At 44.1% G+C, this 27,351-nt stretch overlaps 1 protein-coding gene across 1 annotated transcript in view; it reads left to right on the plus strand.

The window, feature by feature from the left end:
• The window catches only part of IGFN1 (immunoglobulin like and fibronectin type III domain containing 1), a 224,452-nt gene that overhangs the window by 60,812 nt on the left and 136,289 nt on the right, over positions 1–27,351 (plus strand). The window contains 2 exon segments of the mRNA XM_073561065.1: positions 21,528–21,662; positions 26,969–27,136. Of these exon segments, the coding sequence (XP_073417166.1) occupies positions 21,528–21,662; positions 26,969–27,136 (303 nt within the window).

Here is a 27,351-nt window from a genome sequence, read left to right on the forward strand (position 1 = left end):
CCCGGCGGCTGGTGCTAACCGCGGCTTACATTCTGCTCTCCTGCTCTGCAGCTAAAAAGCGATGACCACGTTGGAGAATTGGAATTCGGGAGGTTGGGGAGCTCTTGAGTAATCAGACCATATGTACATTAGTGTAATGACAAAAATTTTTTTATGAAACCATGTGCAATGGAGGAACTTTTATGGGTTATTTAAGAATAAGTATTGCTTTTTTTTGTTTTTTAAAAAAAGTTCCCCCTTTCATTCAAATGAAATAAGGCAAAGATTGTTTTTTTCCCCCCAAAAAAGGACATGCAATTTTGCATTATTGAAACGATAATAGTAATAACTAAGCAACTTTTATTATTCGTTTTTTAACAAATACGGTATAAAACAGTTAATTATAAGTACAATATGTACAAAAGAAGTGTTTAAAAATTATTTTTTCCTATGAATTTTAGATTCAAAAATTCAATTTGTTTCGATTTCGCATGTAGTTCCTCCATCAGTTTTACAGCACGTTCAGCATTTTGGTTAGATCTGGGAATGTCGATTAATGACTCCTCGACCAACCAGTGCGCCTTCAAACACTTAATTGCCTTCTTCTTCTGCCTTCGCCGTTTCTCGCTGTTGAACAGAAAACTGAAGTTTCCAAGAATTTGGCAGTTTGTTGGCATCCGCGTGAGATGGGAGAGCTTTTCAACATATGGAATACTTGGATCCCTTTTATGTTGAGAATAGGAGGGCAGATTCCTCGTCCAGATAGACCTGTTTGCCTTTACACTGTTGCTGGAATTTCTAGAAGACATTTTCTGAATGACCTGTCCTGCACTTCTTGATCGTAAAACTTGAAGCTTTGCACTGAAAATGAAACGATAATACTAAATTACAAAATATTTTAAAATATTCCAGAATGTTCTAGATGTGAATAAAATACCACTTTTTGTTACAACTTAGAAAGATATTTTCTTTATAGATTTAAATTAAAACACGAAAAATCTTTTTTTTTGAAAATTTTGAAATGAAAAAGAGGGGGAACTTTTTTGAATATTTTACAAATTTGATGATACTAATGTCATTTGTATGGAATTGTTCCACCAATGTAAGGGGTTTCATTTTCGCTTTGCAAAATTTTAAAAATAGTCATCACCCTAATGTACATGTGGAAACTTGGTCATGTACTTTGTCGTACTGGCTTTGGAACACACACAGAGCGACTATACAATCGTCAACAATGACGAACTGTGGACACAGATCTGTAATATTTGTCTCTTTCAGATGACCATGTAATCCATCTGTGTATGTCACAGCCCTTTTGCAGAGAGCACACAGATCCATTATAACCAGTGTGCCAGTGTGGGTGCATATTGCCGATCACTGGCAGACACAACCAGAAAAGGGCAGTTAAGTAGCTCATGGTTATTCACAATTCCACGTGTTTTGTAGATGGAAAAGGGCCTCCTTTCCTTATTGCAACCCTTTGTGGCTGTACAGGTTGCACTAATAATATGACCACCCGTGATGTCGATTTTCCACATAGCGCAATGGGAAAAAAGCATGCACCATTCCGATTTCTTTTATAGACCATAAGGCATACAACATAATGGCTACAATGTGTACAGGAACATGAAGCTGCACAAAAAGGCATTCACTTCCACAATCTGAAGATGCAAGTGGCTTATTTTTCAATGCAGCCATAAGTCTGCCCCAGAAGTGTTGAAGTACAAAGTTACCTCTAGTTGGTTCAGGGTGTGTCAATTACAAGACACATGTTACACAGCTAGGATTCTTGCCCTTGTTCTAAAAGGCTTTGTAATCGGATCTTACTATCTAATATACTCTATCATAGGCCATAACGTAGGAAAATAGGGTGGACCGCCATGCGCACCATTTGCGCATCAGGATGCCAACCTCCGCGGCTATGCAGGATACAGTTTCTCATTAATGCACCATGGGCCTTTGTAGGCTATATATTTTACCACACTGGTACAAGATGGGTTAAGATTATACCTAGATATATATCTCGATCTTGTTTATTTTTGTCTACTTAGTAGATTTTTAATGCACATCTAATAAACTGTATGTTTTATGTGTAATATTTCTTTCTTTATGTGAGTCATATTGTTTTTGGTACTACTGTATATAATTTTCTCCGTGATAATTAAATACTTATGACAGGATTTTTATCCGGACCTTCTAGTCGAGATCAGTGGGAAAGAAATGCAAGGGATGTTTTCTTTGAACAAGAAACTAGTACATGCTCTAACAAATAGCTTAACCATAGAACTATTTTTCAAGAATTTACAGCAGGATTTAACCCCTTATTGTCATTGGATGGGATCGTACATCCAATGGCAGTGCCCCCGCTTTTATGTGGGCTCCGGAGGTGAGCCTGCATCAAAGCCAGGACATGTCAGCTGATTTGAACAGATGACGTGTCCGCAATAGGCACGGGTGGAATCGCGATCCACCCGCGCCTATTAACTAGTTAAATGCCGCTGTGAAACTCTGACAGCGGCATTTAATGCGTGCTTCCGGCCATCGGACCGGAAATACACGCACCGCTGACCCCCGTCACATGATCGGGGGTCATCGGTTCATCGGCATAACAACCAGTGGTCTCCCGGAGACCTCTATGGTTGTTGATGCTGCAAAGAGGTGATCTGAGCATCGCCTGTATGTAGCAGAGCCGATTATGTTGTGGCAGCTTCTAGCCTCCCATGGAGGCTATTGAAGCATGCCAAAACTTAAAGAAAAATAGTTTAAAAATATAAGTATTATATTGTTCAGGATAAACACTGTTCCTGTTCATATTGGTGTCCAGCAGTGTTGTATTAATTTTTAATTTTTGATGGAATAATTGATTTTATGGACTATACTCTGTGGTGGTGGTTCATATACTTCCTCTTGTGCTGTGGATCAAAAGAATGTATCTACACAAAAGTGGTAACATTAAAAACGTCAGCTTGGCGCCCAAAAAATAAGCCCTCACCCAAACCGAGGTCACAAAAACATGGAGATACTACGGGTATCGGAAAATGGCATAATTTTTTCTTTCTAGCAAACTTTGGAATTTTTTTTCACCAGTTAGATAATAAAGAACCTAGGCATGATTGGTGTCTATGAACTCGAAATGCCCTGGAGAATCATAATGGCAGGTCAGTTTTAGCATTTAGTGAACCTAGTAAAAAAGCCAAGCAAAAAACAAGTGTGGTATTGCACTTTTTTTTGCAATTTCACCTCACTTGGAATTTTTTTTCCATTTTCAAATACATGACATGGTAAAAGCAATGGTGTCGTTCATAAGTACAACTCATCCCGCAAAAAATAAGCCCTCACATGACCATATTGATGGAAAAATAAAAAAGTTATGGTTCTGGAAAGATGGGGAGTGAAAAACGAAAATGCAAAACCGAAAAACGCTCCAGTCATGAAGAGGTCAAATAATACATAAAATCATGGTGAGAAATTCAATCCCTCGGAAATTATATTAACAGCAACATAGTCCCGAGGGGTCTTGAGTTAAACATCATACCGGGTGGTAGAATAAGACACCCAGAACTACAAAAAGATGGGAAAAGGAACAGATATTTCCATTCCATTTATGCACATTTTACTTAGTGAAGAAAAAAATACCTTCAAAGAAATGTCCAAAAGACTAAGGCTATGTGCACACGTTCGGAATTGCCGCCGAAATTTCCACGGCAATTTCGCAACTCCCTGCCGCTGGAAATACGCATGTGGAATTGGCATGCGTATTCCCGCTAAAAACTAGCGTTTTGCAAGCGTAATTAGCTTGCAGAATGCTAGCGTTTTCCATGCGATCTGTAGCATTGCTTGAAAAACTGATTGACAGGTTGGTTACACTTGTCAAACATAGTGTTTGACAAGTGTGACCAACTTTTTACTATTGAGGCTGCCTATGCAGCATCGATAGTAAAAAGATATAATGTTAAAAATAATAAAATAAAAAATCGTGATATTCTCACCTTCCGGCGGCCCTCGCAGCCTTCCCGATCGTGATGCTCCCAACAACTCCCGTTTCCAGCGATGCCTTCCGACAGTGACCCCAGATGACATAGCATCACACAAGATCGCTACATCACAGGTCATTGATGCAACGCATCACTGGGAACGGTAGTTGATGGGAGCATCGCGAGGATCGGGAAGGCTGCGGGGGTCGCCGGAAGGCGAGAATGTCATGATTTTTTATTTTCTTTTTTTTAACAGGGTTATAGTACCTAGGGCCTGGAGGAGAGTCTCCTCTCCTCCAGACCCTGGGTACTATCCGCACATGATCCGCTTACTTTGCGCATGGTGGGCATAGCCACATGCGGAAAGTAAGCGGATCAATGCATTCCTATGTGTGCGGAATCTCCGCGATTCCGCACAAAAAATGAGCATGCTGCGTATTTTTCCACAATGTGATTCTGCCACGGAAGAATACGCATTAGCACAGCATTGCGGAATTGATTTCAATGGGTTGCGTTGTGTAAGCGTTTTCGCAGCGTTTTTGCACATAGCCTTACTGTCCTGACTGGTGAGGATTAGCTATGCAGATTCTTGTTATGTCACTGAATTGTTACTGCTCTTTGCCCGGTGGCAAAATATTTTTCTTCCTGTATTCTACTAAATACAACATTTTCACAAATTCCCTAATAGCTCAGTGTGTTATTGAGTCAATTCCCAAGCGAACGGTCACTGGTTCAAATCAAGGAGCAGCCATGTTGAAGATTTACCATTAGGGCACAGTAGGCTATAACATTTTCCCACACTGGTCCAAGAGGGGTTTGGGAAATACTGTACCGAGACTGACATCTACAGTAGATCATATCTATTTCTCTCTTCGCAATAGACTTTTAATGCATATCTAATAAACTGTTGGTTTATATGTAGTATTTTTTTCTTTTTGTTATTGGAGCACCCCACAGGGCCGTGGGGTACTCGGTACAGGTCTGGTCAGGACTGTGGCACTGGGTGTCCAGTAAATTTAATAAAAGATGATGATGATGGGGTAGTTTATAGGGGATTTAGTCGTGACGCCACCCGTGGAATTCGGCAAAGGTAGCCGACGCTGCAATGCATATCCTCTGGGATGGTGTTAGGGCAGCAAAGATGGTTAAGCTCTCCACGGGTAGAGCTGTGTCCCAGGGCAGTTAGGATGATATAAGTAAAGATGGTGGCTGTGGTTGTGAGTGCGGTGCAGGGCAGGTGAGACGCGAATAACACAGATGACACAGCAGGGTGTAGCTTCAAATATTTTACTCACAGTTCTCTTGTGCGCAGGTGCCTGCTTAGCGTCCTCCAGGAGAGGGGTCCAGCAAACTCCCAGGTAGATTAGAATACACTTTTCCAGGACTCCCTTCTCTGTATTTCCCTCCTGGCTGTCACACTATACTGGTTTCCACTTCCTCTGTCCAGCACCTTCACAAACAGTGTCCCAAGCCAGCAGCCGCAGACCTTGTTGGGCGACGTTCTCTGAGTCCCCTTGCTCCTATATGGCTGCCTTTTTGGTGAATGGATGTGGTTGCGGCTGAGGTATACAGTTACCTCAGCCTCCAGCTTGCTAGCTGAGTCTTGTAGTCCTCCACTAGTCTTAGGGGCCGGTTCCCCTACTGTGACCTGGTCCCTCCACTTCTGGATACGGACCCCATGGGTGGCTTCCCGTACACTTCCCCTGCCCCAAGGACCTCTTCTGTCCTCCCAGGAGCTTCCTTCAGGCTCCCCTCACAACTCTCTCTCTAGCTCTTCCTACTGCAGTCCTTCTCCGTCTCCTCACCAAAGCTCCTCAGACTCTGTCAGCCCTCACTCCTTCTCTCACTCCCCTCTGACTGACTGACTCTTTCCAGAACAATCTTCTTACCTCAGCACTAACTCCTCCCACCAACTGACACTGCTCACTCACTCTCACCTTCTAAGCTCCTCACCTTTTTCTTAGCTTCCCCACTCACTCCCCAACACCCTTTCCTAGCCAGCCTGGGATAAGGCCATCCTCCCTAAGGATACACCTAGATGCCCTGACTAAACTGGTGCGTGTTGGGTGTGAGTGGAAGAGTCCTGGGTAGTGCTCCCTCCTTACCTGAGAGTGGGATACCACACCTTTGGATGAGGTGCAGTGCCTCTGTGGCGACTGGACCCTCAGGGGTGCCACATTCAACCCCCATTAAACACAGCATGTCTGCGGGCTGAAACAAAGTAAAGCAGATGTTACAGAGAAACATGCAAAATTTTCTGCAATGCATTGCAACAGGTAAAACAACTAACTCATCTTCCCTTTATGGGAGGCACTTTTTTCTTAAACGTTACAAATAACTAACTATCTTTATAAATATACATTCAATTACACTATCCTCACTATCGAAAACTATCTGAGACATGGAATATTAGCTTAGAAAACTAGTAAAATATTAAATATAAATATTGAATATAAATATAAATTATTTTCAATACAATATAACTATACTATCAATAAAACATTTCCCATCAAATGCAATAAAGTTCGGTAGCACCCCGAACTGGGGTATTCTTTCTCTTTAGTGCAATATGGGGGACCTGTCTCAAACCCCCAACATAGGCCTTGGGCTTGGCTACAAGGCATAGTCGGTCTCCAGATGGGACCATTTCTTCAGCCACACCAGACGGTTTTTGTTCTTTGGTCCAGCAGTGCAATAAATAGAGTGCTATTCACACTTTAAGGTTTTACCTAAAACCAATAGGGAGCACATTAAGGAGTGCTAACTATTTACACTAAAATTTTTGGTTTATTCACTGATCATAACCTCACAGTTTTTTTAAACAGCATTAAAACATACCTAAGAAGTTATAATAACTCAACATAACTAACCAGGTACTATTAACTATTTACAGTCATTTATTTTTTTTTCTCACTTTTTTTGTTTCCATGGCAGGTCTTGGTGCCTTCCATTCCCTGGCCGGGGAAGTTCATATAAAAAAGTCACTCCTGGCGACACAAAGAGGTTATGGCCAACGCAGTCATGCACTGTCAGGTTATGTCCTGATACTGGTGTCTAAGTAGCTTGAGTGCACTGGGTGACTGGCTTGGCTGCACTTTCAGTGTTTGGGGCTGCTACCAGGTCTGCAGAGGTTGATTCCCTTGACAAGGGGATGCATTTTCTGACATTTAATGCATACCATCCCTTTTCACCTATGTTGCGGGTGTAAGTGACCTGATCTCCCAAGTGTAAATCTCTATAGGGATGGCCCTCTAGTAGGTGGGATTCAACATCCCGCCGGGTAACAAAGACATAATTTATCATACCCGGCTCTTTAATAAAACCCTGTCCCTTTTCCTGATGGAAAACAATCATCTCCCCTTGCCTTAGTGGACTCTGATCAGTGTCTCTTGCCTTAAAGGCCTGGGCTTTAGCTTCCAGAGTTCGCGTTTCAAAGGCCTTCTTCTGGGCCCTGCTTTTCTCCCTTTCCTTTTGTTCCCTCTGCCGGTGATATTCCCTCCGTGTAATGGTGGGGAGCTCCCTGAAGCGCTATAATCTTCGCCCCTTGCGGTCCCCTTTGAAAAACCACCGTCTCGTCATAAATCTTCCAGGGCCCACTGATTGGTGTAAATGGGGTAGCCATCCTGTCCAGGTCCCCGGCTTCCTGATCCCAGTGGAGCGGTCTGTACACCCATCCGGGTGTTAGTGTTTGAGGGAGCTATAAAGATCCCACCAGCGCGTCATTGGGTGCGGGAGCTGCTTCATTACCTGCCATCGGAGTCAGGACTGCACCGCTTACCTCCACTCCTTGGGTGCCAGGTCCTCTCTCCTTCTCCAGGTTGGAAGCTGTTGCTGGGGGCCGCCCGGTCAGTTTCTCCAGGAAGGCCTCAGTCCACCCTGCCCCCATTGTCAGCTGTGTCTTTAGAAGCTGACGGGTGAGCGCCTCCACCTCCGCACCCAGGAGGTCCGGGTCCATGGCTGACAGTGGGTCCGGGTTATCACTGCTCTCCAGGGTGTCTTCCGAGTATTTTGCTGTCATGCCTGCAGCTACACACTACATGTGCTTCCTTTTCTCCTCTGACCCTTTCTGGGCGGACCTAGCTCCTTTCTCTTTGCCCACCATAGCAATGCAGGAGGCGGGTCTTCCTTACTGACGGACAACTCCGCATTACATAGTCATGTTGGCAGTAGGTGGGCGTAGTCTTTTCACTTCACTCCAAGGCCCCGCCCACCACAGCTCACCCCTCTCAGCTCGCCCTCACTCTGTGACGTAGGTATGGCGGTTATTATTATTATGCATTTATATAGTGCCATTTATTCCATGGCGCTTTACATGTGAAAAGGGGAAATGTAGACAAGTATAATAAACATGTGTAAGACAATGGACACACAAGTACATAGGAGAGGGGACCATTTTCAAAGATCTATTGCGCACACCCTGTGGTGCAGTTATGGCGGTGTTTTGACAGCCCATTAAAATCTCTGGCACACAGTATAGTAAAGTCTCTGGAACACAATATAATAAAGTCTCTGGCACACAGTACCCGGCTATGTCGGGTTCCGAAAATCCTGTTTGTGACGTCAGTTGCAGCGCCCCACAGGGCGTTACGTTACTCGGTACCTGGCCGGTCAGTTCTTAAAGGGGATGTCATGGCAGCAGTGACCCTGTGAATGGCCCTGGGCGTCCAGCAAAATTAATAAAATGATGGGGTGGTTTATAGGGGATTGAATCGTGACACCACCCGTGGTAGCTGATGCTGCAATGCAGATCCTCTGGGATGGTGTTAGGGCAGCAGAGATGGTTAAGCTCTCCATGGGTAGAGCTGTGTCCCAGGGCAGTTAGGATGTTATAAGTAAAGTTGGTGGCTGTTGTGATTGCGGTGCAGGGCAGGTGAGATCCAAATGACACAAATGACACAGCAGGATGCAGTTTCCAATATTTTACTCACAGTTCTCTTGTGCGCAGGTGCCTACTTAGTGCCGTGTCCTCCAGGTGAGAGGTCTAGCAAGCTCCCAGGTAGATTGGGATACACCTTTCCAGGACTCCCTTCTATGTATTTCTCTCCTGGGCATCTCATTGTACTGGTTTCCACTTCTTCTGGTTCCCCCACTGCGACCTAGTCCCTCCACTTCTGGATACAGGCCCCATGGGTGGCTTCCACACTTCCCGTACCCCAAGGACCCCTTCTGTCCTCCAAGGCGCTTCCTTCAGGCTCCCTCACAACTCTCTCTCTAGCTCTTCCTACTGCAGTCCTTCTCGTTCTCTCTCCTCACCAACTCACTGACTCTTTCTAGAACAATCTTCTTGCCTCAGCACTAACTCCTCCCACCAACTGTCACTGCTCACTCACTCTCACCTTCTAAGCTCCTCCCCTTTTTCCTACCTTCCCCACTCACTCCCCAACACCCTTTCCGAGCCAGCTTGGGATGAGGCCATCCTCCCTAAGGGTACACCCAGATGCCCTGACTGAACTGGTGTGTGCTGGGTGCTCCCGCCTTACCTGAGAGTGGGATACCACACCTCTGTGGCGACTGAACCTTCAGGGGCACCACATAATCTAGTCTACATACATACACAGCAAATGAGCTGACATTCTACTCTTCATTATGTGTTTTTGTGGTATTTTGTTACACTACGCAATTGTGTATTAGACCTATATGCTACACCTGGTTCCAATTTATTATGCAAATGCATAATAATACATTTCTCTCTGATTCTCCTAAATGGTCGAGGCAAATGAATCAGTATAAGGTTCAAATCATCAACCGTTAGAGTAGAAGTCAAATTTTATTAGACAAATCTCCCAATGATAGCCCCTACATAGCCTTCGATAAAGTATTATTTCCACATAGCCCTCCAAATCTTATAAAGACCCCCATATATAACCCTCCAAATATTATAATAACCCCCACATAGCTTACCATATAGTATAATGAGCCCCCACATAGCCCTCCATATAGTATAATGCACTTCATAGTCCACCATATAATATAATGCATTCCCCATAGTCCTCCACATAATATAATGTGCTGCCTATAGTTCCATATAGTATAACGCATTCGCCATAGTCCTCCATATAGTATAAAGCACCCCATAATCCTCCATATGATATAATGCACCAAGTAGTCTTCCATATGGTACAATACACCCTACCTACTCCTCCATTTAGTATAATGCACTCCATAAACCACAATATAATATAATATAATATAATACACTCCCTATAAACCTCCATATGGTCCTTCAGATAGTATAATGCTCCCCATAATCCTGCATATAGCATTATGCACTCCTCATAGTCCTCTATATAGTATAATGCACTTCCCATGGTCTTCCATATAATATAATTCACTCCACATAGTTCTCATATAGCATAATGCACTCGCAATAGTCCTTCAGACAGTATAAAGCACTCCATAATCCTTCATATAAAATAATCCACACCAAAGTCCTCCATATATTATAATTAACCCCACAGTCCTACATATAGTGTAATGCACTTCACATAGTCCTTATGGACTATCCTCATTGTTAAAAAAACCCCTCCCCTCTCCTCCTTGTTCTCCGCACACCTCAGGGCAGTGGGTGCCATGTAGTGACGTCATCCCGCCCACTGTGCTGATGTCAGATTCCGAGGAATAATGATGGAGGAGTGAGCATCAGCTGACGCTTCCTCTTTCATAAATGCTTTCTATTGCATCAGCATCCTCCTGCCAATATAGCTAAAATGCGATGACAAGTGGGAAGGGGCTTTGTCCTGTCACTGGTATCAGGCCTTCCTCTCTCACCGCCCAATAGCTTCTGCGTGGCCTACCGCCATTGGAGGTGCATCACTGATGACAATATTATAAAAAAGCAACTGTGTGTTAATCCAACATAATTGTCAGAATCCCCAGTACATTTTCTTCTTAAATAAAATATGTGTATATATTTTTTTCTGATCACTCTATAACATTAATCCCTCATTCAGCATTTGCATAAGGGTTGGATCACTGAGATATCTATGTGAACCACAGACATCACACAGACTCAGTAATAATGCAATAATTTTTTCCTACAACCAATGGAGAAAAAAATCGTAGCATTCCTTGTCTGTTCAAGTTTACAGCTGCTTGCTATATCAATTACCAGCAGCTGCACTTGGCGATATTCAGGTCTGCAATTTTCAGACATGACTGTCCCGCGTTTCAGCTGGCCTAAGGAGCACTCCTAAAAAGCAACCAATAGTTTCCTTATCTCAAGTAAATGAAAAAAGGTTGATTGCCACTATTTGTTATGCTTCACCTATGCTTGTCTCTTCAAACCAGGGCTGAGATAAGTTATTTTGAGCCCTAGTCAGATAAAGGCGATGGTGCTCTCCCCCCCTCCCCTGATGATACCTCCAAGCATCCTGATGACCATTTCCCATAGAGTTGTTCCTTTTTTCACCCAAAAATACCAGCAAAAGTAAAAAGAGTTGTGTATTTTATGGGATAGGCTCAACAGGGAATGTGTTTTCAAAGTTACATATAGAATCATTCATTGCTTGATCATGCTTCAATTAAGGTATTCAGCATTTGGCGGATATCCTAAAGGAAACTAGAGACCCCATATACAGTGGGTAAAAAAGTATTTAGTCAGCGACCAATTGTGCATGTTCTCCCACTTAAAAGGCCTTTAATCGACATCATAGGTAGACCACAACTATGAGAGTCAGGGGCGGACACTGACAGCTTGGGGCCCCTGTGCAAGAAATGTGTCTGGGCCCCCTCCTTTTTTGGCATCAAAGCTACATGTGTGTATACATGTGTATATATTATTTATATATATATATATATATAATATTGATATTATATAGCCACACACACATACATGTGTATATATATATATTACATAGTCTCCTTTATTATGCATATTGCTGGCCATTACACAGTGCCCTCTCTTATGTACAGCACCGTCCCTTACATATTGAATTATATAGAGCCCTGTTTTTTATTACATACCGTCCTGTCTTGTTGGCTGTATAATGCAATGATGGCTGATGGAGCATGGGAAAGCTTCCTTTCTAATGAAGGAGCTGATGGACTGGTAGTTTGGTCACTGGCTGCTCCATCAGCAGTCATTTTATATCTAACAAGAGAGGGGACTATGTAATCTCTCCTCGCTACTCCTCCACTTCTCCCCTCTGCAAATCTCTTCACTGGCTCCCATTCCTTCAGCATATCCAGTTCAAATTACTAATACTGACCTACAAGGCCATCTATAACCTGTCTCCCCCATATGTCTCTGAACTAATCTCTCGATACCTTCCCTCACGTAATCTCCGGTCCTCCCAAGACCACCTCCTCTCCTCCACACTTAATCGCTCCTCACCCAACTGCCTCCAAGACGTCTCCTGAATAGCCCCTATTCTCTGGAATTCTTTGCCCCAACAAGTCCGACTATCAACCACATTTGGATCCTTCAGACGGAACCTGAAAACCCACCTCTTCAAGAAAGCCTACAGCCTGCAATGACCCCGCTACCTCCTCTCTCACCACTACCGGTGATATCACCTCAACCAACACCGGAACTGCTGCAACCCACCAACCTACTGTCTCCTTCCCCACCATCCTGTAGCATGTAAGCCCGAAATAGCAGGGTCCTCTCTTCACTCTGTATCAGTCTGTCATTGTTAGTTTGTTTCCTGTAAGTGATATCTGTAATTTGTATGTAACCCCTTCTCATGTACAGCACCATGGAATCAATGGTGCTATATAAATAATAATAATAATAATAATAATAATAAAAGAGGGCACTGTAAATAACAAAATTAACAAGAATACACTATGTAAGAGACAGCACTATACATAACAGCAGAGGAAGCTATATAATAAGGGACGGCACCATATATAACTAGAGAGGATGGTATGTAATAAGGGACGTGTTATACATAATAAAATACAAAAAACTTTGTAACTAAGGGTGGTGTTATACAGAATTAGTGAGTCCACTATATACTAAGGGACTGTGTTAGACATAGTGAGTACACTACATACTAAGGGACTGTGTTAGGCATAATAAGCGATAACATCTTCCATCTCCCCCTGTTCCTAAGGCCATTATAAGTCCCCCTTCCTAACATCCCAATCCCCCCACACCCCTCATTGTCCTCCTCCCCTCACATCCCATTATCGTCCTCTCCCCCACCCCATCATTGCCCTCTTCACCACCTCCATCATTTTCATCTCCCCCACCACTATCTTTGCTTTCTCCCCCACCACTCCCATCATTGCCTATTCCACCACCTCCATCATTTCCTCCTCCTACATCACCCCCATTATTGCCCTTTCCACCACCACCAGTACATTCTCCCCCACCACCCCATCATCATTTCTTTTCCCCCCACCACCCCATCATTGCCATCTCCATCACCCCCATCATTGCCTTCTCTCCATCACCCCCATTATTGCCTTCTCCCCATCACTCCCATCATTGCCTTCTCCATCACCCCATCATTGCCTTCTCCCCATCACTCCCATCATTGCCTTCTCCCCATCACTCCCATCATTGCCTACTCCATCACCCCATCACTGCATTCTCCCCATCACTCCCATCATTGCCTACTCCCATCATTGCCTGCTCCATCACCCCATCACTCCTATCATTGCCTTCTCCCCATCACTTCCATCATTGCCTACTCCATCACCCCATCACTCCTATCATTGCCTTTTCCCCATCATTGCCTGCTCCATCACCCCATCACTCCCTTCATTGCCTTCTCCCCCTCACTCCTATGATCCCATCAATGCCTTCTTTCCATTACCCCTCATGGCCTTCTCCCATTACCCCTCATGGCCTTCTCCCATCACCTCGGGCATCATGGCCTTCTCTCCTCATCATAGTCTTCTCCTCATGTCCGCATCTCCTCCAGGGCCAGGCTCCACCTACACACACACACACACACACACACACACAGACACACACACAGACATACACACACAGACAGACACACACACACACACAGACAGACATACACACAGACACACATATACATACATACACACATATACATACATACATACATACACACAGACACACAGACATACACACACACACACACACAGACATACACATATACATACACACACAGACATACATACACACACAGACTTACTCACAGACATACACATACATACACACACACACAGACATACACACATACATCATACACACATACATACACATACAAGTGACTGACTAACCTGCGGCTGCAGCCACCGTCCGGCCGGCACCACAGGCACAGTGAGTGAGACAGTCTGTCTCCTCCTCTCCTCCCCCACAGCAGCAGCGCAGCACAGCAGTGACTGACGCTGATATCTCACCTCAGGGCTGGCACCTCTCCTCCTTGCGCCTGGCGCTCCATATGGCTAATTTGAATAATTAGCCATGCGGTGCTGGAGGTGCCCCCTCTCCCCCGGGGCCCCCGTGCAATACACGGGCTGCACGGGCGGTAGGTCCGCCCCTGATGAGAGTCAAAATGAGAAAACAAATCCAGAAAATCACCTTGTCTGATTTGGCAAGATTCATTTTTCAAATGGTGGAAAATAAGTATTTTGACTCTCATAGTTGTTGTCTACCTATGATGCCAATTGCAGGCCTCTCTCATTTGTGGCTGACTAAATACTTTTTTTCCCATTGTAGATAAAAGGATATGTCAGATGATTTTTACGTCCATTATGTAAAAAATACAGATTGCAACAAAACTGATGGTGGTTCTGGTGCCATATTCCTATATGGATAGTGGTTCTGGAGACATATTCATGTACAGATGTTGGTTCTTTGATGTATTGATGGTTGTCCTGGTGTTGTATTCATCACCAGAACCTTCATCAGTACATGAATTTGAAGCCAAAATCATGACTAGTGCATAAATACAGCACCGGAACCATCATTAGTAAATAAATAGGTAACCAGAGCAACCATCAATACATAAGGACATCACCAGAACCATCATCAGTAAATAATGCATTGCCAGAACCACCACCAGTACATAAATACATCACCAGAACCAATATCAGTACATTAATGCAGCACTAGAATCATAATCAGTACATGAATAAATCACGAGAACATCATCAGTAAATAAAAACAACACCAGTACATGAAGATGTCACCGGAATTACCATAAGTACATGACTAAATCATCAGTACATCATTCAGTTGTGATCTCAAGTCAGGGCCAAATACATTTGTATCTCATGAACCTACAACTCCTAGAATGTATTTAACAATGGTAACAAGATGCTGGGTGTTGTTATCAGTCATTATCAAACTGCAGACCACACAGGAACCACAGTACTGATGAGATATAGTCAGTATCAACAACTACCCATTTACATCCTAATACATTATAGGTGTCAATTTTTCTGATTGAATCAGCTCTTTCTTTTCATCTCCATCTTGTACATATTGATGATGATTTTTCACATCCACAGCATTTCTCTGCAGACACCCTACTCTGCGCTCTTCTGCAGCAAATTCCAACACGGTGCCCTTCAAAGTAAAAATGTTTTTAAAATATCCTTTGCATAAAGATACGAAATGTTCACCCAGCCAGCCCATCAGAATGTCCCTAACAGCCAGCCCCTCGTAATGTCCCCTACAGCCAGCTCCTTGTAATATCCACACAGCCAGCCCCTCATTGTCCACACAGCCAGCCCCTCATAATGCCCCCCTCAGCTAGTCCCTAATAATTTCCGCTCTGCACAGACAGTTCCTCATAATGTCCCCACAGCCAGCACCATGTAATGTCCCCACAGGCAGCCCCTTGTAATTTCCCCACAGGCAGCCCCTTGTAATTTCCCCACAGGCAGCCCCTTTAAAATTCCCTATAGACAGCCTCTCGTATTATGCCCACAGCCAGCATCTTGTAATATCCACATCCAGCCCCTCAATGTCCACACAGCCCGCCCCTTAGCTAGCCCCAAATAATTTCCGCTCTGCCAGCCCTCCGTAGTGTCTACACAACAAGCAGTCATAATGCCACCCAAAATGTCTCCACATCCAGCACCTTTATGTCCACTCAGCCAGCCCTTGTTAATGTCTCCACAGCCAACCCCTCATAGTGTCCTACAGCCAGCCCCTCATAGCGGCCCCATAGCCAGGCCCTAATAATGCCCCTCATAATGTCCCTTCAGCCACCTCCTCGCAGCGTCCATACAGCCAGCCCCTCATAATGCAATCCACAGTCAGCCCCTCATAATGTTCCCACAGCCAGCTCCACTTGTAATGTTCCCATAGCCATCCCCTCATAACACCCCTTATCCAGCCTTGAGCCTCTCATAAAGTTCCCACAGTTAGCTTCCATTGTGAGTAAAATGAGAAAAAAATTCATCTATACATCTAATCCCTGCTCCATGTCCAGCACAGTCTCTTTCTCCTATTCTGTCTGGTACAGCAGTGGGTGCTAAAACGGGTGTTGCCTTCACTGCTTTGCACCATCCAAAGTCCCCTTTGTGTGCTGTCTCCTTCAGTGTGCAGGTCAGAAGTGATCTGCATTATGCCCAAAGAGAGGGGTGAGTGGTGTCAGTGACTGACACAGCTCTCCTGTTTATTTGCTCCCTGTTCGTCACTGAGCTGAAATCTTACATCCCCTATTTTAATAGCCAGTAAAGGCTAAATATACAGTTGCTGGCTGATATTCATAGCCTGGGAAGATCCATGGGTATTTACCCCTTCCCGAGCTATAAACATTGATCCCCAGTCGCTGGTTTTCCCTCTCTGGTGCATAAAATTGTGTAGGAGCACACGCCATTTTTTAAAAAAAATAGGAAAGGACATTGCATATTAGGCCGGGGTCAGACATGCGAGAAACTCGCATGAGTCTCGCACCTCCGTACCTGGCACTGCTGCCGGCACTTGGGACTAGAAATACATGCAGCCGCACACTCTGGTCCGAGTGCCAGCGGTAGTGCCGGGTACTGAGATGCAAGACTCGTGCGAGTTTCCCCCAAGTGTGACCCCAGGCTAAGGCTGGGGTCAGACTTTCAAGAAACTCGCATGAGTCTCGCATGTCAATACCTGGCACTGCCTCCGGCACTTGGACAGGAGCATGCGGCTGTATTTATTTCTATGCAGCTGAACTCTCCAGTGCTGTCTGTCTGTCTGTCTATCTATCTATCTATCTATCTATCTACCTATCTATCTATCTATCTATCTATCTATCTATCTATCTATCTATCTATCTATCTATCTGTGTGTGTAAACATTCTTCAATGGAGTATGTAAAAGAAGAGGTTGGACAAGGAAATGACTTCACAGTTCTTTTTTTTGTTAAATAATAAATAATATATCTTTATTTAGCTTACAAAAAAAACTCATACAAATCCGCATGAAAAAAACGCATCAAAAACGCATGTAAATAAACGCATCAAAAACTCAGGTGACCTGCCAGTGTCCTCTGATGCAAATTACACCTGCGTCAAATCCTGAGCCAATCCTGACTGTGGAAACATACCCTAATGCTGTTAACCTGCAGATATGGGATAAGTCTGAAGGTTAACAGCGTTATGTTGCCCGATGCTTAAACGCAACCGAATGCAGCTGTGAGAAACTGATCTTTTTTCTCTCCGCCAGCATTCGGTATTCAATCATGGAGGCGCGGGGAGGTGCTTGTTCAGTCACGCTCTGAATAGATAGAGCGACCACTGTAACCTCACCTCCAGCCCTGACGGCCTCAATGTAGAGCCAGTGTCAGTCAACGGCCACTCTGTATACTCAGAGCGGTGACTGAACTGGCACCTCTCCACCCTTATGTTTGAATACCTAATGCTGCCAGTGAGAATAAAGATAATTTTTTCCCTGCTGCATTCGGCAGCACAGCATCATATGTTGTTAACCTGCAGAATAACCCCATATCTGCAGGTTAACAGCGTTATTCCTGATGACAGGTTCCCTTTAAAAATCCTAATTAATACCCCCCAAAATTGAGGGTTAATGCAATTGACACTTTTAAAGTAATAGTTGAAAAAAACTCACTTATTTACATAGTGTGGCGCCCCTGAGGCTTCAGTCGCCACAGAGGTACTGCACCTTCTCCTAAGGTGTTAGTGCCCCACCATCCAGGTAGGCTGGGAACTCCTTTCCGCATTCCAACACCTGCACCCCACACACAGGATAGTTCAAGGTCATAGGGTGCCTTTTGTGGTCCCTGGCTTTGTAACACGAGAGGTGCTGGGGAGGCGGGTGGAGTTAGATATAAAAGAGTGGGAAGAGTGAGAGTTAGTGGTTAGTTGGTTAGAGGAGAGAGAAGAGAGAAGATGGGTGTCTGAGGGACGTGCTGCAGCAGGTTCCAGTGATCTGGGCTGCTGGCACGAGAAAGACCAGAGAAAGAGACTGATAAGATGATAACCTAACCTTCCATAAGAGAGAGAGAACAGATCGGAACGAAGGAGAATAGAAGGATGGTGGGAAGCTGGTTGAAGGAAGATAGAGAACCCTTCCAGTCCAGAGACGCAAAGGCCGGGGCCCGGTCCCCGAGGTTGATTGGATCTTTATGTCCGGCAACAGACACCAGAGGAGTAGTGAGCCGCTAACGCCTTGCTCCCATCATAGACTTGGGACACAACAGCAACTGAATAGAGAGCCGGGACGCAGTGAGGAGTCCCCAAAGCAGGCTACAGCTGTCTGTCATACAAGTAAAGACTAGGAACACCTAGAGAGAGGCATTCCAGGGTAACTAAGTACTGGAGTGCTTCGCACCTAAAGGCGCATTGGAGGAGTCGTTCAGTAAGGTACATGTTGGTGGAGTGTGGAAGGGAGAATCCTATCCTGCCTGGAGGTTGGCTGGAACCCTGACCTGGAGAACACAGTATGGAGGCAGGCAGTGGAGTGAACTGCAAAAAGTGAGTAAAGCTTTGGAACCGCATACTCGGGTGTCCTCCAGTTATTCACCTGGGTACCAGCCTTCATACCATTCTGTGCCTCTCCTCATCCATTGCACCTACACTGCCCTGGGACTACAGCTCCACCTGTGGGGAGCTATACCATCTCTGCTGCACCACACAATCAGTCCCAGCGGATCTGTATGCAGCGTTGGCTTACCATCTTACTTGCCAAACACCACGGGTGGCGTCACGAGCTATTCATATAAACTTTAACACCATTAACATCACCGCCATTGATATTGGGCGCCCAGGGCCATGGATCGGGTCACCGCTGCTGTGACACATTCCCGCCTTGACACCGGCCTGGTACCGAGTACCCCGCTGCCCTGGGTGTGTGAGGGGCGACCCACATAGTAAAGCAAATAAAAAATAAATAGAAAGAGAAACATATCGAGGAAACAAAAAGAAGCAATCAAATCCCTGAATGAATGGCGATCTTATTGTAGAGAAATCAGATAAATTTGGAAGTGTTGTGATCATGGATAAAGAGATTATGCAACATCGGTATATAAGATTCTTGTTAGTAATAGAACATATAAAAATTTATTTGAAAATCCAACAGAAATAAAAAAAACTTTTAAATTTGATAGAAGATAGTTAAAAAGAAAAATGATTAATTATTCCGTTACATTCAGTAACATCTATTTTTTATGGATTGCCTCCAATTCAAAAAGGAATATTCCCTCCACCATTGCGTCCTATGGCACAAATAACCCCTAGCTTTACAAAAGATACTACAACTGTGTTAAGAACCATGAATCACATAAAATGGGATAAAGAATGTTTGTATTAGCTGTGATGTAATTATTTGTACTCCTTCATTCCTCATCACCTTGCACTGAAGGTGGTAGAATGTCATTTAAGTAATTTCAGTACATACAATGACAATTTGAAATATTTTATTGTGATGGCAGTAGATTATCTATTAACGCATAATTTCTTTTTGTTTAATAAAGAATATTTTTTGCAAACAGAGGGAGCCGCAATGGAGTCTAGATTCTCACCTTCTCTAGCTATTTTTTTGTTTCCTGGTGGGAAAATTTCCCATTTAATATGACATTAACCCTTTCGGTGATGATTTGATGTGGCCTGGCCGCTATGTCGATGACATCCTCCATGGCATGGCGGCCATACCAAATTTGATTAAAGATCTGAGTATGAATTATGTCAATTTGAAATTCACTGCTTTTATACATATATAATTTCAAGACATTGAATTGCCAGGCAATGTAGATTTGGGAGTGGTTCACGTAGCTATGTTTAGAAAACCATTCTGTGGCTATACTTTGTTGCAAGCAGACAGCAGACCCAGATCACACCATAAAGGCAATTCCACATGGTGAATTTTTTGAGAGCAAAGTGAATTTGCTAAAGGGAAAATACTTTTGAAAAAAGAAAGAGTAATCATTAAAAATAGGCTTTTTAAAAGATAAAGGATGTAAGAATAATTAAATTGTTCCATCATTTAAAAAGGTAAAAAATATGAATAGAGAAAATATTTTCGAAAAGAGCAAATAAAGAAAAGACAATTTATTACCTACTGTTAGCACACCTTATAATGCCAATTTGAAAAACATTAAGAAAATATTTTATAAATATGGTCCTATTCTATAGCTTGATGAAAAATTACGGTAAATAGCATTCTAGAAAAAGGATACAGGGTAATCGCTAAAATAGGAAAATCACTGGAAGACATGCTTTCTCCTAGTTTATCCATAGGAAAAACTGCAAATAAGACAAGGTTGCCACATACTCGTAAAGGATTTTTAAAGTGTGGTAAAAGCTGTGTAATAAGCCCCTATTATGAAAAGAAAAAAAACCCCATAAAATTACCTAATAATAAAGAACATCTTATAGATAAAGTTATAAATTGTGACACCCATCATTTGGTAAACTGTGTAGAATTCAGTGTTGAGTACTAGAAAAATGAAGAAAAAAAAAAAAAGTGTGTCAGAACATATTTATAACATCAGAAAAGGTAATAACACCCATTCTGGGGTGACTAAACATTTTAGAGAGGTACATGAAGGTACAGTAGTATAAAAGGACTTATGCGCTGTGGTGTTGAATGAGTAATATGTCCTGAAAAAGGCGGAGACTGGAAAAAAAATGTTTTTAGGGGAAATGTTCTGATCCTTAAAATGAATATCAAATAGCCCAATGGCTTGAATTTTCGTAATGACACAATGTATTTGTATTGATAATATAAACTTAATGGACTATATGTGTATATAATCTTTCAGATGTACGTTATGTAATAAGAATTGTGTTATCTACTGTATGTCAGAAACATCTTAGTGGATACCGAATAAATAAATATTTTTACATTTTATAAGTGATCATACCTGCTTTTTCCAACACCACTTTTTCCTCTTGCATTTGCTGGAGCATGCAGGTCGCACCCGACAACCAGAGTCTGATATATATGCACAGTTGCGAGTTCATTTCAGCAATATAGATTTTTACTACCATGATTTGAGTGGTTGCTATTGGCAAGTATACTTGTTTTACCCAGCACTTTAAATAAATACTCGTATATATTTGGGCACTACCCTGGTAAAATGACTGACAATTTTCCTTATTCCTTGTTTCTATATGGCTCCAACATCATTATACTTGGTACTGAAAATATTTGTGATGAGAGCTTTTCTCTTTTCATTTGACCAGATGTCCTTACTTTATTTTCAGAACCACCCAGCGCACCTGGAAATTTGTCAGTGGATGCGATTGAGGCAACCTCTATATCCCTAAGATGGAAAACTCCTGAAACCGAAGGAACCTTTGCTATAGATGGATATTTGATTGAGTACCAAAAGGAGGGCAGTAAGTCGAAAGAAATGCTTTCAATTAGTAATTTATTACCAGATGAAGTTTAGTCATGTGACATAACTATATCTGATTCCAAAATCTGTCATGGTGCTAAAATTCCTTTAATGTTATGTTTCTGCATAATACACATCAGCATGCACAAAAAATGAAAATCTATTTTTCGTGCATGTGGACATACTGGTCCAAACTACTACCACTACATGCAGTATAAAGAGATGCATTGCAAAGGTATGAATTTGTAGCTATGCTGCATCTCAATGCATTATCTTTTTTAGCACAATAGTCTATTCTAATGGTGAATTCCCACACCACAGATTTTGTCACAGTAAGCACGGAGTCACGCTGAACGTATGAAAAATCGGTCCGAATCTCCCTGCCCGAGAGTCACATGAGTATAATGCGAGTGTCATGCGAGTTCAGTCCGATTTTTCACACCTAGCATTCGATTTACATCAGAATGCAGTGCGATTGCTATCCGATTGCAATGCGATTTTAACATGAGCTTTTACATACAGCTGTTCTCTGTCATTTACACATCTTTTTAAAAGGAAATATTCTTCAAAACACACACATATATATTAGATAAATAGAATAAAAGCCAGCAATTCATGTGCTGCATACAGTAAAATCACAGAGTGGCAAGTTAGAATAGAATAGATAGAATGTAACAACCCTGCTGGCATCACTGCATGGCCTCCCATCCCCCGCACACCAACTTACTCACTGCTCCGGGTCATGCTGTGAATTCTGTTTGCTGCCAGTCCTATGCTCTGTGCCTCTGCTCTCCTGCATGCTTCCGGGCTATGTGTGTATAGGGGGGCGGCGCCAGAACTCTCTGGTTTTTATGCAGTCAGGGAGAACCTGTCTAATATGTCCCTGACCAATCACCTGGAGCCCTTTACTATATAGGGCCGCAACACCCACTAACCCTTGCCTGTGCAATGTCTAAACTCAGTTAGTGACTTGCTGCTGAGGAAGCCAGGCCCTGTTCTGTGTATCTTTTTCTCTGGAGGAATACTTCCAGCCTTGCTTTGTGTTCTTTGTCTGCCCTCCAGGAGGCTGTATATCCTGGTCTCTGTGCTATTGCTCTTGTCCTTGTCTAGCTTAGTACCTCTGTCTGCCCACCAGGTGGCAGTATACTCTGGTCCTTGAGTCTTTGTCCCTGTACCTCGTCTGATTTCTGTCCTACCTTAGTCTCCTTGTCTGTGGCTTCCTTCCCTGCTGTGTCTTTCCTTGTGTCCTTCCTGTCTGTGCTCTGCTCCTTTGCAAACTCTGTCTCTGCTCTGCACCCATGCAGCTCTGCCACTGCTGCTGCAGAACCTCTTGCTGCAGCTTCTTTCCACAAACCTTGTGGTTCAGCTTTGCTCTGCTGCTGCAGAACCTCTTGCTGCAACTTCTGTCCACTAACCTTGTGGTTCAGCTTTGCTCTGCTGCTGCAGAACCTCTTGCTGCAGCTTCTCTCCACAGACCTTGTGGTTCAGCTTTGCTCTGCTGCTGCAGAACCTCTTGCTGCAGCTTCTCTCCACAGACATTGTGGTTCAGCTTTGCTCTGTCGCTGCAGAACCTCTTGCTGCAGTATTACTCCGCACTCCTGCGGCTCCGCCTACTCCGCACTCCTGTGGCTCCACCTACTCTGAACTCCTGCCTGTATCCATACCTGCTCCTCCTGTGTGAACAGGTCCAAACCTGTCCCGTCATATTCCATTCCTTCCTGACAGTATCAGTTCCTGCTGTGTGAACAGGTCCCTACCTTTTCCTTCATACACCACACCTGCCTGCCCAGTGTCTTCCAGCCGTGCCTGCCTGCCCAGTGTCTTCCAGCCGTGCCTGCCTGCCCAGTGTCTTCCAGCCGTGCCTGCCTGCCCAGTGTCTCCAAGCCGTGCCTGCTTGCCCAGTGTCTCCAAGCCGTGCCTGCTTGCCCAGTGTCTCCAAGCCGCGCCTGCTTGCCCAGTGTCTCCAAGCCGCGCCTGCTTGCCCAGTGTCTCCAAGCCGCGCCTGCTTGCCCAGTGTCTCCAAGCCGCGCCTGCTTGCCCAGTGTCTCCAAGCCGCGCCTGCTTGCCCAGTGTCTCCAAGCCGCGCCTGCTTGCCCAGTGTCTCCAAGCCGCGCCTGCTTGCCCAGTGTCTCCAAGCCGCGCCTGCTTGCCCAGTGTCTCCAAGCCGCGCCTGCTTGCCCAGTGTCTCCAAGCCGCGCCTGCTTGCCCAGTGTCTCCAAGCCGCGCCTGCTTGACCAGTGTCTCCAAGCCGCGCCTGCTTGACCAGTGTCTCCAAGCCGCGCCTGCTTGACCAGTGTCTCCAAGCCGCGCCTGCTTGACCAGTGTCTCCAAGCCGCGCCTGCTTGACCAGTGTCTCCAAGCCGCGCCTGCTTGCCCCGTGTTTCAGCTGTGCCTGCCGTGCCTACCTGCCTGCTTGTCTGTAGCTTCTGTCTAAGTGACTAGTCCCTGAGTGGGATCAGCAGCCATAGTCAGACACCACCCTGGAGTGGCACCCGACAGCTATCTGCCGCACAAGCCTGACCTCACCATCAGAGGCTCCAGTGAAGACCCGGGTAGCTGTCATAGTCACGTCCCTTCCAGGGTAGTCTGGTTTGTGGCACAGTGGGGCCACAACCTCCCGGCTCATGCCAATCAGCCAAGGCGCGAGAGTGACATAGAATAGCTATATACACATAGAATACATAGATATATAGATGCCAGTGACCTATATATACACCATATATGTATACAGTATACATTACATAGAGGAAAAGCTGGCAATTCATCTGCCGCATAGTGTAAAATCACAGCAGGAGCCGACAGGATAGAATAGATGGATTACATACGGTAAATACACATAGAATAGGTAGGTATACAGATGTCAGTGACAAATACAATGAATACAGTGTGTGTGCAGCTTGTTGTACATGTATTTAATTCATAAAAGATTATTTTTCTGAAAAAAAATGGCGTGGGCTCCAGCAGAGGGAAAGCCTACGGCTGGGGGCCGATGTTTATAGCCTGGGAAGGGAGTAATACCTATGGAGCTTCCCAGGCTATTAATATCAGCTCACAACTGTATACTTAGCCTTTACTGGCTATTATAATGGGGGATCCTAAAAAAAATGATGTAGGGTCCCTTTATAATTAATAACCAGTAAAGGCTATGCAGACAGCTATGGGCTGATATTAATATCCTAGGAAGGGGCCACGGATACTGCCCCCCCATCAAGGCTAAAAACATCAGCTCTTAGCTGCCCCAGAAAATGCACCTCTCTACGATGTGCCAATGCTGGCACTTAGCCTTGCTCTTCCCACTTGCCCTGTAGCGGTGGCAAGTGGGTTGATGGTTGGAGGGTTGATGTCAGGTGACATCAAACCCCGAGGTTAGTAATGGAGAGATGTCAATAAGACTCCCCCATTACTAACCTCAAAGTCATATCCTATAAAAACACACACAGAATAAAGTCCTTCAATTGAAAGAATGGCACAGACTCCTTTAATAAATCTTAATTAACCCATACTTACGACCTCGCCCATTCCACCGACGCCATTGTTGTCTGCAAAAGAGTTAAAAAAACAAACAACAATATTCCTCACCTTTCCGCAGAGGTTATGTTAATCCATTTGTCCAATGTTGGGTCTAGCTCTACTACATCTAGATGGCAGGTTGCATGGTTGCATGATGCGACCATACTGCCTGTCATCCAGCCGAGACACTGAGCAGTGTGTGCTCAGTGTCTCCCTGTGAACTCTTATTCCCTGCCTGAGGGCACCACAAGCATGAGAAAGTTCCCCTCTCGCGGTGTCGTTAGACAGGTCCTGCGAGTTCACAGCCAATGAACTCACTTCACTTTTCTGACATCGCGCCGTGTGAAAATTTCATACCACGCTTGCGCTGACGCCAAATAGGTGAAGTGAGTGAGGATGTTTTCTCGCAAAGTACTTGGCCGTATTCTACGGTAGTGTGTCTCCGGCCTAAGACTGAGGCTACATGGCAATTTTGGCTTTGGCACAGGTGACGCTGCCAAAGATCTTCATTAGTGATAGGCGAGCATGCTTGGCAATGCTCGATCGAGCAATGGGGTGCTTGATCGAGTATCGAACAGTGTCACGTATCTCCAGGTGCTCGTGACCCTGTAAGAAGTGGCGCGCAGCACTTAAGCCGAGTGTCCCCCTGCTGAGGACACTCCGCTTAAGTGCTGCGCGCCACTTCTTACAGCGACACGAGCACCTGGAGATACTTGACACTGTTCGCACAGATACTCCTTTGTCAGCTGGACTCCTTGTGAGTACTCAAGCATTTTTCCAAAGAGAGAGATCTTCAACTCACAAAGAGTCTGGCTGACAGAGGCGTCCATGCGCTCCAAGCAGAGGAATACCCAGCTTCAGTGCGGCATGCGGCTTGAGTTTACCATTCACTTGTATTATTATCGCTAATCGCGTCGAGCACATCCGTCATTCTCAATTTGAGTGCCAAGCACTCAAGTATTTTAGTACTCAGTCAACACTAATATTTATATGCCACTGCTACATAGCAGGGTAATGCAGGTGAATATGGTCGTATAGCAATCCCTAAGGTACTGTGACCACAACAAGCAAGTCACTAGAAATCCAACTGGGTCCGACTTTTTACAAGCAATGTATCAGTAATTGTTTTACCTTTTTAAACCAGAGTGACAATTCATCAAAGCTTTTATGCCGGAAAGCTTACTTAAGAAGCTTTGAAAAGTTGCAAAATTTTTGCACAACTCAGAGTTGCAACTTATGGTGCTTTCACTCCAGTTTTACCCAACTGTTCCAAATTAGGTGGAATTGATGCCAGATGGAGCTGCAATAGGGCCGTGAGGCTTTAGCTCCTTTAAATCATGATGAGCTGCGCCATACCTTATGCCTAAAAGCTTACTCCAGAATGTGACTGGAGTAAGATTTGTGGCAGGGCACTAGTCAGATACCTGTCAGATGCACCTGATTCATAAAGAGGAGTTTTTGCCGCAGAAACATACTAAAAACCCATGTTAAATTTTATAGCTGGGGATTTTTTGCATCTGTTGCAAGTCTATGGGGAAAATCTACACATAAAACTCAACTTATCCACAAAAGAAATTGACAGGTTGCGGATTAGAAACATACACCACAGGACAGTTAACACTGTTGAGTAGCAAAAAAAAACCAAACACACAAAAAAACAAGCACTGTGGGAATAAGATTTCTATAAATCCCAACCGCTTTACGGGATTAGTAAGATGCTGCTGTTTTAACACACCAAAAACTCACCAAAAGCTCATCGTGGGGACACAACCTAATTGTCTCTATATTTTTTTTTAGGTACAGAGTGGGTATCTGTGAACAAAGAGCCCAGCATTTCAACTCATTACAAAATTCCGAATTTGACTACTGGTGACAAGATCTTTGTTCGGGTCAAAGCCACTAGTAAGGCCGGAAACAGTGATCCAACATCTCTGGAGCATGCAATTCTAATTCGTGAAATAGTAGGTAAGAAAATTTGTATGTTAGTTAGATAGAGATTCTGATTTGGCTTGTATCCAAAGTCATATTACAAGACTCGTTAAAGGGTTGATTGTGACTTGTAGGATCGCTACTACCAATAGTTGGCGCTGTAGAGTAAAAGTCCTCTTTCTTTCTGAAGAGGCAATTTGCATGTATGTTAGATATTGATACATAGAAGCCACATATAGTTCAATTACATT

The sequence above is a fragment of the Dendrobates tinctorius genome, unplaced genomic scaffold (genome assembly GCF_039654945.1).
Source record: "Dendrobates tinctorius isolate UK_male_01 unplaced genomic scaffold, ASM3965494v1 ptg000312l, whole genome shotgun sequence".
In the NCBI taxonomy this organism is placed as follows: domain Eukaryota; kingdom Metazoa; phylum Chordata; class Amphibia; order Anura; family Dendrobatidae; genus Dendrobates; species Dendrobates tinctorius.